We start from the raw sequence: 14,633 nt of genomic DNA, 5'->3' as shown, positions 1-14,633 counted from the left end.
CAATGTTATTTCTGCAAGTGTTTAGGCTGACCTCGTGAGCTTCCCACCCTCCGCACTATCACCCATATAATAGGCTACTACCTCGTTCTCAGCTTTGCGTCCTAGAATGAGATGAATCTTTCAACGGTCACACATGACGCTGGTCTGTTGTGGGCAACACTCCTCTCGCAGCCTCATGCAACGGCGACCCTAAGCAGCGCACCGTTTTTAACGGTTGCTTCCTTATTTTATACGACCGAAAAAGGACGGTTTAACGGGAGATTTCGACGATGAGTAGCTTTATGAATATGGCGTGTATTGGAGACTTTGACCCGTTCACCGCTGCCATTCCCGCCACCAAAGTTGAGCTCACGGTGTCGTGTAGGTGAGTAGGCTAGAGGGGCTGTTCAGCATTCCTTCACATTGCTATTAAGTGGAATCGGAATGCTTGCAGTTTAAGATTATGGAGAACGGTGCTTATGATGATTGGCGTACTGCAAGTTTTCAATACATTTCCATCAAGCATTCTAGCACTAACAATTCATTTTATTTTATGTGGCCAGAAAACAAACGTATGTTAATCATAACCATATGATAAACATTTCAATATATCTTGTCAGTTTAACTATTATCATTATTGCTTTATAGGTTTATCAATCAAGGTAACATTTGAGGAATGTTTAAATCAAGTTTATGACCCTAGATGAACGTGGTTTTTAGTGTTTCTTAACGTGAAAGCTCTCGCGCTTCCCTTTGGGCTCCAATTAACTAAACAAACCGCCGTCCAGAAAATGGATGATGCAACTAAGATAATTTATGGATGCTTTAACTGCATCTCCCCGGAGAGATGTGACTTCCAGTCAGATACAAGTACAACTGGAGCCGCATCTGGCTGGCTCGGGCTCCATGTTGCGTAAGAGCCACGCGCCTCCTTCAGCCCGGGGTCCTCGCGGAGTTCCTTCTACCAGAATGAGGTGATGCTCCCGCGGCTGGTTGGTCACACGGTCAGTCACAAGACTCACTGTGGACATAATTTAACACAGACACATACACACACACACACGGGGATTCTCTGAGTGGGAGTGGCTGCACGGTGCACATGAGTCGGTCTCTGTCCACTCATGTGGTGCTGAACTTCCGAATTCTGATTCACATTCTGTCGCTTTCTGCTTCAATGGTGCTGAATATCAGATCGCCATTACAGCTTGTTTCTTTAAGCCAAACTGACATTTTATTCTGCCTATGTTTATTCTTGTGGCGGTGTATAGAATGGATAAATAGCCTACGTAGTTGTGAGGTTGTTTTGGATGTATTTTTAAAGGGAATGCAGTTGCTGTGCTCTTTGTGGTGACTTAATTGAGAGGGGTAAATTGTGATACTGTCTATTTTCTATGTATGTTGAAGTGCATACTGTATGACATTGTTTACAGTCATATAAGATGGTTTATAGGCTTTAAAGCTGGGTCTTGATGATGATGATGATAGTTATCTCAGTACTCCTATGACCACCCCTTAAAGTTTTGACATAGAATGGTAATGGGTTAAGTCCTTCAAGGGGACCTTTCAGTCAATTAACCCAGAATCATCAGCATGCCATGCAGTGTAGTAAAGCAGAACAGAGAACGGATACATTGATTAGTTCAGACCCAATTACTGTAAGATGTCAATGTACTGACATGTATGTGTAACTGATAGATGCACACACACACACATGCACACTACATGTTAATGTTTTTAAATGTATGTAAATTGTAAAGTATTTGGTCTGTAATGCCTTTTTCGTTATGTGTAGGACCCCAGTAATAATAGCAGTCGCCATTGGGGATCCTAATAAAATAAAAATCGGAAACATATCTCCAATCTGCTGCCACAGCAGCAGTGACAATCATGATTTTGGCTGCATTCCACATGGCACCCTATTTCCTATATACCGTTTACCAGGGCCCATAGCGTGCCATTTGGGACACAGACTTATAGTTGATGAGGGACTATCACCCTTGATCACCATCTCCCAGTACTATAGTCTGCGTCGTGTGTCTAGATATGTGCTCAAGAGGCTTGCGGCTTCAGGGCCTTAAGGATCAAAAGAGCTTTGATTCTTTATTATGAAACGTTTAATAAGAAGTGGCACATGCCCCCTCTGATGTATCCACTTGTACACTTTAAAAATACAAAGATATAGCCTAGTTTCCTTTATGCATAATTCATTCAAATATGTCAGTCATTGTCCTTTCAAAAAAAGGAGGTGCATGATGCCTCTAAGAGAGATTTCTGTTTTGAAAGTGTCCATTTGAGAAAGTGTTAGCCTAGATTGGGATGCTGTCATCTGGATGGTCTGAGCTGCAGGAGGGAGACAGTCTTATTATGGGAGACCTTTGGGCAGACAAGAGGCAGAAAGGGTATTGTATTGAGCAGGGATCCCAACCTTCAGCGACTTTAGATCCTCGTGGAGCTGCTGGGTCAATATGTCACCATGGGTAGGAATGAATGAATGGAGACACTCACTGTCTCCTAATCTATGCATACTGTGAATTTATCTCTGTACAGAATACACCTACAATTTAGAAGCAGCAGTGTTCATTTTGATAGTTGGTGCAGATTTAGAAAGGAGCAGTTTTTCTATGGCTCATCAAATCAGGTTGCCTCAGCGTAGGCTCTGACAGCGAGAGTCTTGAGAATAGTCCTACTAAGGTTTAACTGTTCAGTGTGTGGTTCACTCTTTACATGTGAGCATTATTGGAATCATACATTCGGAGTGCCGTATGTCTCTTGGGGGTGAGATATCAATATTGACGTCAGTATCTGACAATTGTTGGAGGGCCCACATTGCTATTTCAATTCTTATAGACAGGCCTATCAGGAGTCAAGCTAAGACTAAAGTGCTGACTGTGTGAAGTAACAATGTTTATTGTAACAGGGGCAGGCAAATGGCAGGTCAAGGCAGGCAGGGATCGATAATCCAGAGTAGAGGCCAAGGTACAAGACGGCAGGCAGGCTCAGGTCAGGCAGAGGTCGAGGCCAAGGTCAAAAATCAGGAGACCGAGAAAAAGAGAGACTGGGGAAAAACAGGCGCAGAGACAAAAAGCTGGTTGACTTGAACAAACAAGACACTGGAGCCAAGAGAATCCCAATACCACGGGAACCTGCAGAGACCTAACCAGCAGGAATTGGATTGTCTCGTTGTGGTTCCCCGACACTCGTAGGTTGACGGGGGTGGTCTGGTGCGTGACCCGGCCTATAGAGCTCTAACTCCCATGGGAATGGAGAGGGATTGAGTGGGGTTGCCTACCTCGGACGCCAGTGTAACGTCCATGAGACTCATATCGGCCTCCGAGTCGATGAGTACCTGGAGAGACTTGAACTGGTCGCCCCACAGCAGGGTGGCATGGAGAGTAAGGGGAGACGAACAATTATCTTGAAGACCCACCAGTGTACTCACTTCAACAAATGAGCTATGTCTCTTGAAGGGGTGACGGCGCTGCTACCAGCCGGGTTACAGAGGGGCTGGGAGGTTACCGTCGTGGTAGGCTGTCTAGTAGGCAACCCCCTTGACTTGAACAAACAAGACAAACTGGCACAGACAGACAGAAAACACAGGTATAAATACCCAGAGGATAAGCGGGGAAGATGGGCGACACCTGGAGGGGGTGGAGACAAGCACAAGGACAGGTGAAACAGATCAGGGTGTGACAAGGCCCTGATTTGTCATGGAGGTGCCCAGGTCCCCTAGTCTTGTTGCAATTTGCCAGCGAGCTAATAGACCTGTAGCAAAACATTAACAACACTGCAGGATGTAATGTAAAGGCCACAAAAGGTTAAATGGTACAAGACCCAGAGCATAGAGGCTCCAGGGGCCTAAATCGCACAAGAGCTGGATCATATATAGGTGTAGGATCTTAATTTGATCACCCTGTTGTTGCAGGAAATGTCCTGCAATTTTGGGGATTTTGTGTTGTAGATATGTGGTAGTTGAGTAGGGGCCTGAGGGCACACAGTTAGTGTGTTGGGAAATCTGTTATGAATGTATTGTAATGTTTTGGGGATCCATAATATACCCCAGGAAGAGTAGATGCTGCCTTGGCAGGGACTAATGGGGATCCATAATAAACCCCAGGAAGAGTAGTGGCTGCCTTGACAAGAACTAATAGGGATCCATAATAAATACAAATACTCACACCACTCCCAGATAGTCCTCACAAAATTTGCAAAGAAGGTATTTTGTTTCTTTTTGACCATTTTAATTGAAAACGATCACAGTAAGGTACTTAATTGTTACCCAGAAATGATTTGATATTGAGATAAAAATGGCTGCATTGGACCTTTAATTTAATGTATGTTATAGTTCATACAATAGTTCACATTTCCTGTTGCTGCAGGATTACTTTCTTGTTGTGAGAAAATTATCAAATTAAGATCCCTCATCTGTAGGACAGATGCAGAGAAAGGTAACGGTGGTTTCCAGGGTAACAGTGAAGTCGCAGGACTATAAAGTTGGGTGAGTGGCATGGGGCCAGAACCCCTGCCCCAAGGGGTTCACACTTAGTGACTACGTTAATGAAGCTTTTCAAAAGGGCCATTTGGTCTCATTAAGGCCCCACCAGCCCTGTGATTATAACTATTTACTTGAGAGAGAGGACAGCGGGCACCTCCATCACTTTCACATATTGGTTGGCGGTTATTTCTCTCTCTCTGTTTCTGTCTGTCTTCTTCAACTTGCTCCCCAAATTGCATTGCGCAAGTTTTACAAAAATAATTTTCAGAAAACTCCTTGAGCAGTGTGCTATACAGTGCCGTCAGAAAGTATTCACATGTCTTGACTTTGTCCACATTTTGTTGTGTTACAGCCTGAATTTAAAATGTATTAAATTGAGATTGGTTGTCACTGGCCTCCACACAATACCCCATAATGTTTTTCTAAATGTTTACAAATGAATGAAAAATGAAAAGCTGAAATGTCTTGAGTCAATAAGTATTTAACCCCTTTGTTATGACAAGTATAAATAAGTTCAGGAGAAAAATAGACTCACTATGTGTGCAATAATAGTGTTTAACATAATTTTTGAATGACTAGCTCATCGCTGTACCCCACACATACACTTGTCTGTAAGGTCCCTCAGTCGAGCAGTGCATTTCAAACACAGATTCAGCTACAAAGACCATTGAGATTTTACCCATCTTCCAATAGGGGCATCTATTGGTAGAAGGGTAAAAAAGAATAAAGCAGACATTGAATATCCCTTTGAGCATGGTGAAGTTATTAATTACACTTTGGATGGTGTATCAATACACCCAGTCACTACAAAGAGACAGGCGTCCTTCCTAACTCAGTTGCCGGAGAAGAAGGAAACCACTCAGGGATTTCATCATGAGGCCAATGGTGACTTTAAAACAGTTACGGAGTTTAATGGCTGTGATAGGAGAAAACTGAGGATGGATCAACAACATTGTAGTGACTCCACAATACTTACCTAATTGACAGCGTGAAAAGAATGAAGCCTGTCCAGAATAAAAAATATTACAAAACATCTATCCTGTTTGCAACAAGGCACTAATCCCGTCTAACATTTGGCAAAGCAATTCACTTTTTGTTTTGAATACAAAGTGTTATGTTTGAGGCAAATCCAATACAACACATTACTGAGTACCACGCTCCACATTTTCAGCCACAGTGGTGACTGCATTATGTTATGGGTATGCTCTTAATCGTTATTAAGAACAGGGGGTTAAGCACAGGCAAAATCCTACAGGAAAGCCTTGTTCAGTCTGCTTTCCACCAGACACTGGGAAATAAATTCAATAACCTAAAACACAAGCCCATATCTACACTGGTGTTGCTTACCAAGAAAACAGTGAATGTTCCTGAGTGGCCAAGTTACAGTTTTGCCTTTAAATCTATACTTGTCAAAAATATAAACTCAACATGCAACAATTTTACTGAGTTACAGTTCATATAAGGAAATCAGTATATTGAAATAAATTCATTAGGCCCTAATCTATGTATTTCACATAACTGGGCAGGGGTGCAGCCATGGGTGGGCCTGGGAGGACATAGGCCCACCCACTGGGAGCCAACCCCAGCCAATCAGAATGAGTTTTTCCCCACAAAGGGCTTTATTACAGACAAAATGCTCCTCAGTTTCATCAGTTGTCCGGGTGGCTGGTCTCAGATGATCCCGCAGGTGAAGAAGCCGAAGGTGGAGGTCCTGGGCTGGCGTGGTTACACGTGGCATGTGGTTGTGAGGCCTGTTGGACGTACCATCAAATTCTCTAAAACGACATTGGAGGTGGCTTTTGGTAGAGAAATTAACATTCAATTCTCTGGCAACAGCTTTGGGGGACATTCCTGCAGTCAACATGCCAATTGCATGCTGTTCTAGATCCAGTGCTCTAGTTCTTGTGTTCTAGTGTTCTAGTTCTAGTGTTCTTGTTCTAGTGTTCTAGTTCTAGTGCTCTAGATCTAGTGTTCTTATACTAGTTCCCTAGTTCTACTGCTCTAGTTCTTGTGTTCTAGTTCTAGTGCTCTAGTTGTCGTGCTCTAGTTGTAGTGTTCTAGTTGTAGTGTTCCAGATCTAGTGTTCGGGTTCTAGTGACTTAGTTCTAGTGCTCCAGTTCTTGTATTCTAGTTCTAGTGTTCTAGTTTTTTGTTCTAGTTCTAATTCCATATTTCTTGTGTTTTAGTTCTAGTGCACTAGTTTTAGTGTTGTCGTAATAGTAGTCTAGTTCCAGCGTTCTAGTTCTAGTGCTCTGGTTCTTTTGTTCTCGTTCTAGTTCTAGTGTTCTAGTTATTGTGATCTAGTGTTCTATTTCTAGTGTTCTAGTTCTAGTGCGCTAGTTCTAGTGTTTTAGTGTTCTTGATCTTGTGTTATACATCTAGTTCTAGTGCTCTAGTTCTAGGTAGTTCTAGTGTTCTAGTGCTCTAGTTCTAGTGTTCTCATTATTGTGCTCTAGTTATCGTGTTCTAGTACTCTAGTTCTAGTGTTCTATATCCAGTGTTCTAGTGCTCTAGTTCTAGTGTTCTAGTTCTAGTGTTCTAGTTCTAGTGCTCTAGTTATTGTATTTTAGTTCTAGTGCCCTAGATCTAGTGTTCTAGTAGTAGTGCCCTGGTTTTACTCCTCTAGTTCTAGTGTTCTACTTCTAGTGTTCTAGTTCTAGTGCTCTAGTTATTGTGTTCTAGTTCTAGTGCCCTAGATCTAGTTTTCTAGTACTAGCTCCCTTGTCCTACTGTTCTAGTTCTAGTGTTATGTTCTGGTGCAATAGTTCTAGTGTTCTAGTTCTAGTTTTCTAGTTCTGGTGTTCTAGTTCTAGTGTTCTAGTTCTAGTTTTCTAGTTCTGGTGTTCTAGTGCTAGTGTTCTAGTTTTGGTGCTCCAGTTTTTGTGTTCTAGTTATTGTGTTTTAGTGTTCTAGTTCTATTGTTCTAGTTTTCTAGTGCAAGTGCTCTAGTTCTAGTGCTCTATTTCTAGTGTTCTAGATCTAGTGTTATAGTGTTCTAGTTCTTGTGCTCTAGTTCTAATGTTCTAGTTCTATTTCTCTAATTCTAGTGTTCTAGCTCTAGTGCTCTAGAACTTGTTTTCCAGTTATAGAGTTCTAGTGTTCTAGTTATAGTTCTCTAGTTCTTGTGTTGTTGTTCTATTGCTTTAGTGCTGGTGTTCTATTGTTCTAGTTCTAGTGGTCTAGTTCTTGTGTTCTAGTTCTAGTGCCCTAGTTCTAGTGTTCTAGTTCTTGTGCTCTAGTGTTCTAATTCTAGTTCTAGTGCCCTAGTTCTAGTGTTCTAGTTCTAGTGCTCTAGTTCTTGTGTTCTAGTGCCCTAGTTCTAGTGCTCCAGTTCTTGTGTTCTAGTGCCCTAGTTCTAGTGTTCTAGTTCTAGTGTTCTAGTTCTTGTGCTCTAGTGCTCTAGTTCTTGTGTTCTAGTTCTAGTGCCCTAGTTCTAGTGCTCCAGTTCTTGTGGTCTAGTTCTAGTGCTCCAGTTCTTGTGTTCTAGTTCTAGTGCTCTAGTCCCTGTGTTCTAGTTCTAGTGTTCTAGTTCTTGTGCTCTAGTGTTCTAGTTCTTGCGTTCTAGTTCTAGTGTTCTAGTTCTAGTGCTCTGGTTCTGGGATTCTAGTTCTAGTGCTCTAGTTCTAGTCTTCTATTTCTAGTCGTCTAGTTCTAGTGCTCTAGTTCTAGTGTTCTAGAACATTCTTGGGCTTGCTTTCCCTTTTTGTTTTCTTCTCAACCTCTAAAGGTAATAATAGTTTATGCTCCCCTTTTTTGGGAATACTGTGTGTTCATGCTAGTCTGATCTCCAGTGTCATCTCAGATGGAAGTTGTCCCCCTCAACTCACACAGTTTTAGTCCGACTTTGGGAATGGCTTGTAGAATTGAATAGGCCTTGTGATGTTAGGTGACTGCTGCATGATGTAAGTGGTGGAATTTCAAATGTAATTCTGATGTTGTGCAATGACTGTGCTCGTAAATGTTTGATGAACGGCGAGGAGTCACTCTGTGCAGCCCACCTGAAATTCCTGGACTGCCCGTGGTGGGTGGGGGGGAAGGAAGGGCTTTTAAAAATATTTCCCCTGAATGAACAGTCAGAGAGAGGCCGCTGGCCTTGGGTACACGTGAAGCAGCTGGAACAGAGGAGCTCACACACACACTCTCCCTCTCTCTCCCTCTCTCCCTCTCTCTTTCCCTCTTTCCCTCTCTCCCTCTCTCCCCATCTCCCTCTCTCAATCCCTCTCCCTCTCCCTCTCTCTTTCTCCCTCCCTCTCTCTCCCCCTTTCTCTCTCTCTCGCTCTCCCTCCCACACCTCTCCCATCACACACCTCTACCATCACGCACCTCTCCCATCACACACTCCTCCCATCACAGACCTCTACCGTCACACACCTCTACCATCACACACCTCTCCAATCACACAACTCTCCAATCACACACCTCTCCCACACACCTCCTCCATCACACACCTCTCCCATCACACACCCCTCCCATCACACACCTCTACCATCACACACCCCTCCCATCACACACCCCTCCCATCACAGACCTCTACCATCACACACCCCTCCCATCACACACCCCTTCCTCCCAGAACCAGAGTTGTCTCCACTCTCCAGTCGTCTCCACTCTCCAGTCGTCTCCACACTCCAGTCGTCTCCACACTCCAGCCAACTCTCTCTCTCTCTCCCTCCCACACCTCTACCATTACACACCTCTCCCATCACACAACCCTACCATCACACACCTCTACCATCACACACCTCTACCATCACACACCTCTCCTACACACACCTCTCCTACACACACCTCTACCATCACACACCTCTACCATCACACACCTCTACCATTACACACCTCTCCCATCACACACCCCTACCATCACACACCTCTACCATCACACACCTCTCCCATAACACACCTCTCCAATCACACACCTCTCCCACACACCTCTACAATCAAACACCTCTCCTACACACCACTCCCATCACACACCTCTCCCATCACACACCCCTCCCATCACACACCTCTACCATCACACACCTCTCCCATCACACACCTCTCCCATCACACACCCCTCTCATCACACACCTATCCCATCACACACCTCTACTATCACACACTTCCCATCACAAACCTCTCCCATCACACATCTCTCCCATCACACACCCCTCCCATCACACACCTCTACCATCACACACCTCTCCCATCACACACCTCTACCATCACACACCCCTCCCATTACACACACCTACCATCACACACCTCTACCATCACACACCTCTACCATCACACACCTCTACCATCACACACCTCTACCATCACACACCCCTCCCATCACACCTCTCCCATCATACACCTCCACCATCACATACCCCTCCCAGACCCAGAGTCGTCTCCACTCTCCAGTCGTCTCCACTCTCCAGTCGTCTCCACTCGTCTCCACTCGTCTCCACTCTCCAGTCGTCTCCACTCTCCAGTCGTCTCCACTCTCCAGTCGTCTCCACTCTCCAGTCGTCTCCACTCGTCTCCACTCTCCAGTCGTCTCCACTCTCCTGTCGTCTCCACCCTCCAGTCGTCTCCACCCTCCAGTCGTCTCCACCCTCCAGTCGTCTCCACCCTCCAGTCGTCTCCACTCTCCAGTCATCTCCAGTCGTCTCCACTCTCCAGTCGTCTCCACCCTCCAGTCGTCTCCACTCTCCAGTCGTCTCCACTCTCCAGTCGTCTCCACTCTCCAGTCGTCTCCACTCGTCTCCACTCTCCAGTCGTCTCCACTCTCCAGTCGTCTCCACCCTCCAGTCGTCTCCAGTCGTCTCCACTCTCCTGTCGTCTCCACCCTCCAGTCGTCTCCATTCTCCTGTCGTCTCCACCCTCCAGTCGTCTCCACCCTCCAGCCGTCTCCACCCTCCAGTCGTCTCCACCCTCCAGTCGTCTCCACTCTCCAGTCATCTCCAGTCGTCTCCACTCTCCTGTCGTCTCCACCCTCCAGTCGTCTCCACCCTCCAGTTGTCTCCAGTCGTCTCCACCCTCCAGTCGTCTCCACCCTCCAGTCGTCTCCACCCTCCAGTCGTCTCCACTCTCCAGTTGTCTCCACTCGTCTCCACTCGTCTCCACTCTCCAGTCGTCTCCACTCTCCAGTCGTCTCCACTCTCCAGTCGTCTCCAGTCGTCTCCACTCTCCAGTCGTCTCCACTCTCCAGTCGTCTCCACTCTCCAGTCGTCTCCAGTCGTCTCCACCCTCCAGTCGTCTCCACTCTCCTGTCGTCTCCACCCTCCAGTCGTCTCCACTCTCCAGTCGTCTCCACTCTCCAGTCGTCTCCACTCTCCAGTCGTCTCCAGTCGTCTCCACTCTCCAGTCATTACACACATTTGATGTGAACAGCCCAATTCTATCTCTTATTATCACTTCTATATGGTTTCAGCCAACTAATGGGCTAGTGGAGCTCTGCTCTGACAGAGGCATGTAGCGGTCAGCCAGACCGACATAGTGTGATACCATCTGGGGCAGGCTGGAATCAGCACAACATGGGTGGCTGATCCAGATACATCACTAACGATCAACGCCCAAAGACACTTGCTGCACTTGGCTGCCTTGTCACAGAATGAATGTTGTGCGGTGCCCCCCTGGCTAGCATGATAGCGAAAACCAAACCCTCTCTCTCCCTATTTCTCGCCCTCTCTCTCTCTCTGTCTCTCTGCGTGTCTAGTGGTCTGTAGATGCCTGCCTGATGGACAACTATTTTTCTTCTAGTCTCTTAAATAAGTCAGAGTTTCACAGCTCAGAGCTTCAACAAAACAGAGCATGAAAGGTTGATGGAGTTTAATGTATTATCTGGCAGGAATTCAAGTTGTGAGCGGTTTTGGGTTTTCTTAGGCTCTTTTCTGTGTTTGACCTGGACTCACCACCCGGTGCAGCACAGTGTGACATACAGTGCTGTTAGAAACTAAACAGAGTAACAGACCCACTATTCTGCTGCTGCTAACGTATCACACACACAAACACTGCTAACGAGGCATGCTGGGAGACCTCTTCCACTGTACATCTGATGTTGTGTGTCGGAGCGGCACATAACATGGTGTTGTGGTGTTGTGGTGGTGCGGTGTTGTGATGTTGCGGTGGTGTTGTGATGTGGTGCGGTGTTGCAGTGTTGTTGTGGTGGTGGTGTTGTGGTGGTGGTGTTGTGGTGTGGTGGTGTTGTGGCGGTGGTGCAGTGTTGCGGTGGTATGGTGTTGTGGTGGTGTTGTTGTGTTGTTGCGGTGGTATGGTGTTGTGGTGGTGGTGTTGTGGTGTGGTGGTGTTGTGGCGGTGGTGCAGTGTTGTGGTGTTGCGGTGTTGTTGTGGTGGTATGGTGTTGTGGTGGTATGGTGTTGTGGTGGTGGTGTTGTTGTGGTGGTGGCGTTGTGGTGGTGGCGTTGTGGTGTGGTGGTGTTGTGGCGGTGTTGCAGTGTTGTTGTGGTGGTGTTGCGGTGTTGTTGCGGTGGTATGGTGTTGTGGTGTTGTGGTGGTGGCGTTGTGGTGTGGTGGTGTTGTGGCGGTGTTGCAGTGTTGTTGTGGTGGTGTGGTGTGGTGGTGATGTTGCGGTGTGGTGGTGTTGTGGCGGTGGTGTGTTGTGGTGGTGATGTTGCGGTGTGGTGGTGTTGTGGCGGTGGTGCAGTGTTGTGGTGTTGTGATGTTGTGTTGCAGTGGTGTGGTGTTGTTGTGGTGGTGTGGTGTTGTGGTGTTGTTGTGGTGGGGTGGTGTTGTTGTGGTGGGGTGGTGTTGTTGTGGTGGGGTGGTGTTGTGGTGTTGTTGTGGTGGTGTGGTGTTGTGGTGTTGTGGTGGTGTGGTGTTGTGGTGTTGTTGTGGTGGTGTGGTGGTGTTGTTGTGGTGGTGTTGTGGTGTTGTTGTGGTGGTGTGGTGTTGTGGTGTTGTGGTGGTGTGGTGTTGTGGTGGTGTGGTTGCGGTGTTGTGGTGGTGTTGTGGTGGTGTGGTGTTGTTGTGGTGGTGTTGTGTCGGTGTTGCGGTGTTGTTGTGGTGGTGTGGTGTTGTGGTGTTGTTGTGGTGGTGTGGTGTTGTTGTGGTGTGGTTGCGGTGTTGTGGTGTTGTGGTGTTGTTGTGGTGGTGTGGTGGTGTTGTGTCGGTGTTGCGGTGTTGTTGTGGTGGTGTGGTGTCGGTGTTGCGGTGTTGTTGTGGTGGTGTGGTGTTGTTGTTGCGGTGTTGTGGTGTGGTTGCGGTGTTGCGGTGTTGTGGTGTGGTTGCGGTGTTGCGGTGTTGTTGTGGTGGTGTGGTGTTGTTGTGGTGGTGTTGTGTCGGTGTTGCGGTGTTGTTGTGGTGGTGTGGTGTTGTGGTGTTGTTGTGGTGGTGTGGTGTTGTTGTGGTGTGGTTGCGGTGTTGTGGTGTTGTTGTGGTGTTGTGGTGTTGTGGTGGTGTGGTGTTGTGGTGTTGTTGTGGTGGTGTGGTGTTGTTGTGTTGTTGCGGTGTTGTGGTGGTGTGGTGGTGTTGTTGCGGTGTTGTGGTGTTGTTGTGGTGGTGTGGTGTTGTTGTGGTGGTGTGGTGGTGTTGTGGTGTGGTTGCGGTGTTGTGGTGGTGTTGTGGTGGTGTTGTGGTGGTGTGGTGGTGTGGTGGTGTTGTGGTGTGGTTGCGGTGGTGTGGTGTTGTTGTGGTGGTGTTGTGGTGGTGTGGTGGTGTGGTGGTGTTGTGGTGGTGTTGTGGTGGTGTGGTGTTGTGGTGTTGTTGTGTTGGGGTGGTGTTGTTGTGGTGGGGTGGTGTTGTTGTGGTGGGGTGGTGTTGTTGTGGTGGGGTGGTGTTGTTGTGGTGGTGTGGTGTTGTGGTGTTGTTGCGGTGTTGTGGTGGTGTTGTTGCGGTGTTGTGGTGTTGTTGTGGTGGTGTGGTGTTGTTGTGGTGGTGTGGTGGTGTTGTGGTGTGGTTGCGGTGTTGTGGTGGTGTTGTTGCGGTGTTGCGGTGTTGTGGTGTGGTTGCGGTGTTGTGGTGGTGTTGTTGCGGTGTGGTGTTGTTGTGGTGGTGTGGTGTTGTGGTGTTGTTGTGGTGGTGTGGTGTTGTTGTGGTGGTGTGGTGGTGTTGTGGTGTGGTTGCGGTGTTGTGGTGGTGTTGTTGCGGTGTTGTGGTGGTGTTGTTGCGGTGTTGTGGTGTTGTTGTGGTGGTGTGGTGTTGTTGTGGTGGTGTGGTGGTGTTGTGGTGTGGTTGCGGTGTTGTGGTGGTGTTGTTGCGGTGTTGCGGTGTTGTGGTGTGGTTGTGGTGTTGTGGTGGTGTTGTTGTGGTGGTGTGGTGTTGTGGTGTTGTTGTGGTGTGGTGGTGTTGTTGTGGTGGTGTGGTGTTGTTGCGGTGTTGCGGTGTTGGTGTGGTGTTGTTGTAGTGTTGTGGCGGTGTGGTGTTGTGGTGGTGTGCAAATGTAATCTGGCCCCTGCTTGTTAACGGTGGGGTACCTCACTGGCTTGGAGCATCTGGTAGGAAATGGGACTTGTCTCTTCAGTGCATTCTTGTAGGATGAAATTTGATTACATCTTTAGTCTCTACCAACGGAGTGTCAAAAAAACACATTTTTTATAGTTTTTTCCCTGTTTGAAAAACGAATCGCAAGGCTTTACTGGATGAATGGAGAAATCACTTGGTAAAATGGTAGTTAGGGTACCAAATAATGACTATATAACTACCTAATAACATATTTAAAATAAGTCATTTAAATATGGAATCCTTCATTGGTGAAACGGCCACGTCCATTTGGGATATTGCAACAGCAAAGAAGTTACTGCAAACAACCAACAAAGTTTATTTCCCATCTGACATCAGTACACGTGCAATAGAACAGCAGAATATATAGTGAATGTATTTTTACCAAGCCTGCCGGAGGCTCCTCCCCTCCGTTTCTCCTCTAATAACAAAACAATAACAAAGGTGCTGGGGTGAACAGTGGCGCTGTTTCCCCTAATACAGATAACATCTTTCACAAACAATAACGGCTGTTTCTTTGCTCTCTTGTTTTACAGAAATCTCCTGGACAGAGACACATTCTCCAAATCAGACCCAAGTAAGATTGTCTTTTATACACGCATTTACCCACACACACACACACACACACACACACACACACACACACACACACACACACACACACACTTATTCTCTCTCGTTCTTTCTGGCCCTCTCTCTTCCCCCTGTGAATCAGTGTGCATTTGCATAGTATGTC

The 14,633-nt window shown here is 46.7% G+C and overlaps 1 protein-coding gene across 1 annotated transcript in view; it reads left to right on the top strand.

The window, feature by feature from the left end:
- The first annotated feature begins 269 nt into the window (after positions 1–269).
- Positions 270–14,633, top strand: part of LOC120065891 (copine-8-like) — an 87,201-nt gene continuing 72,837 nt past the window's right edge. The window contains exons 1-2 of the mRNA XM_039016935.1: positions 270–364; positions 14,434–14,474. Of these exons, the coding sequence (XP_038872863.1) occupies positions 270–364; positions 14,434–14,474 (136 nt within the window). The remainder of the gene's footprint in view (positions 365–14,433; positions 14,475–14,633) is intronic.

Source organism: Salvelinus namaycush, chromosome 21, assembly GCF_016432855.1.
Source record: "Salvelinus namaycush isolate Seneca chromosome 21, SaNama_1.0, whole genome shotgun sequence".
Taxonomy (NCBI): Eukaryota; Metazoa; Chordata; class Actinopteri; order Salmoniformes; family Salmonidae; genus Salvelinus; species Salvelinus namaycush.
Note: the sequence above shows the minus strand (reverse complement) of the source record. Positions and strands in the feature narration are given on the sequence as shown.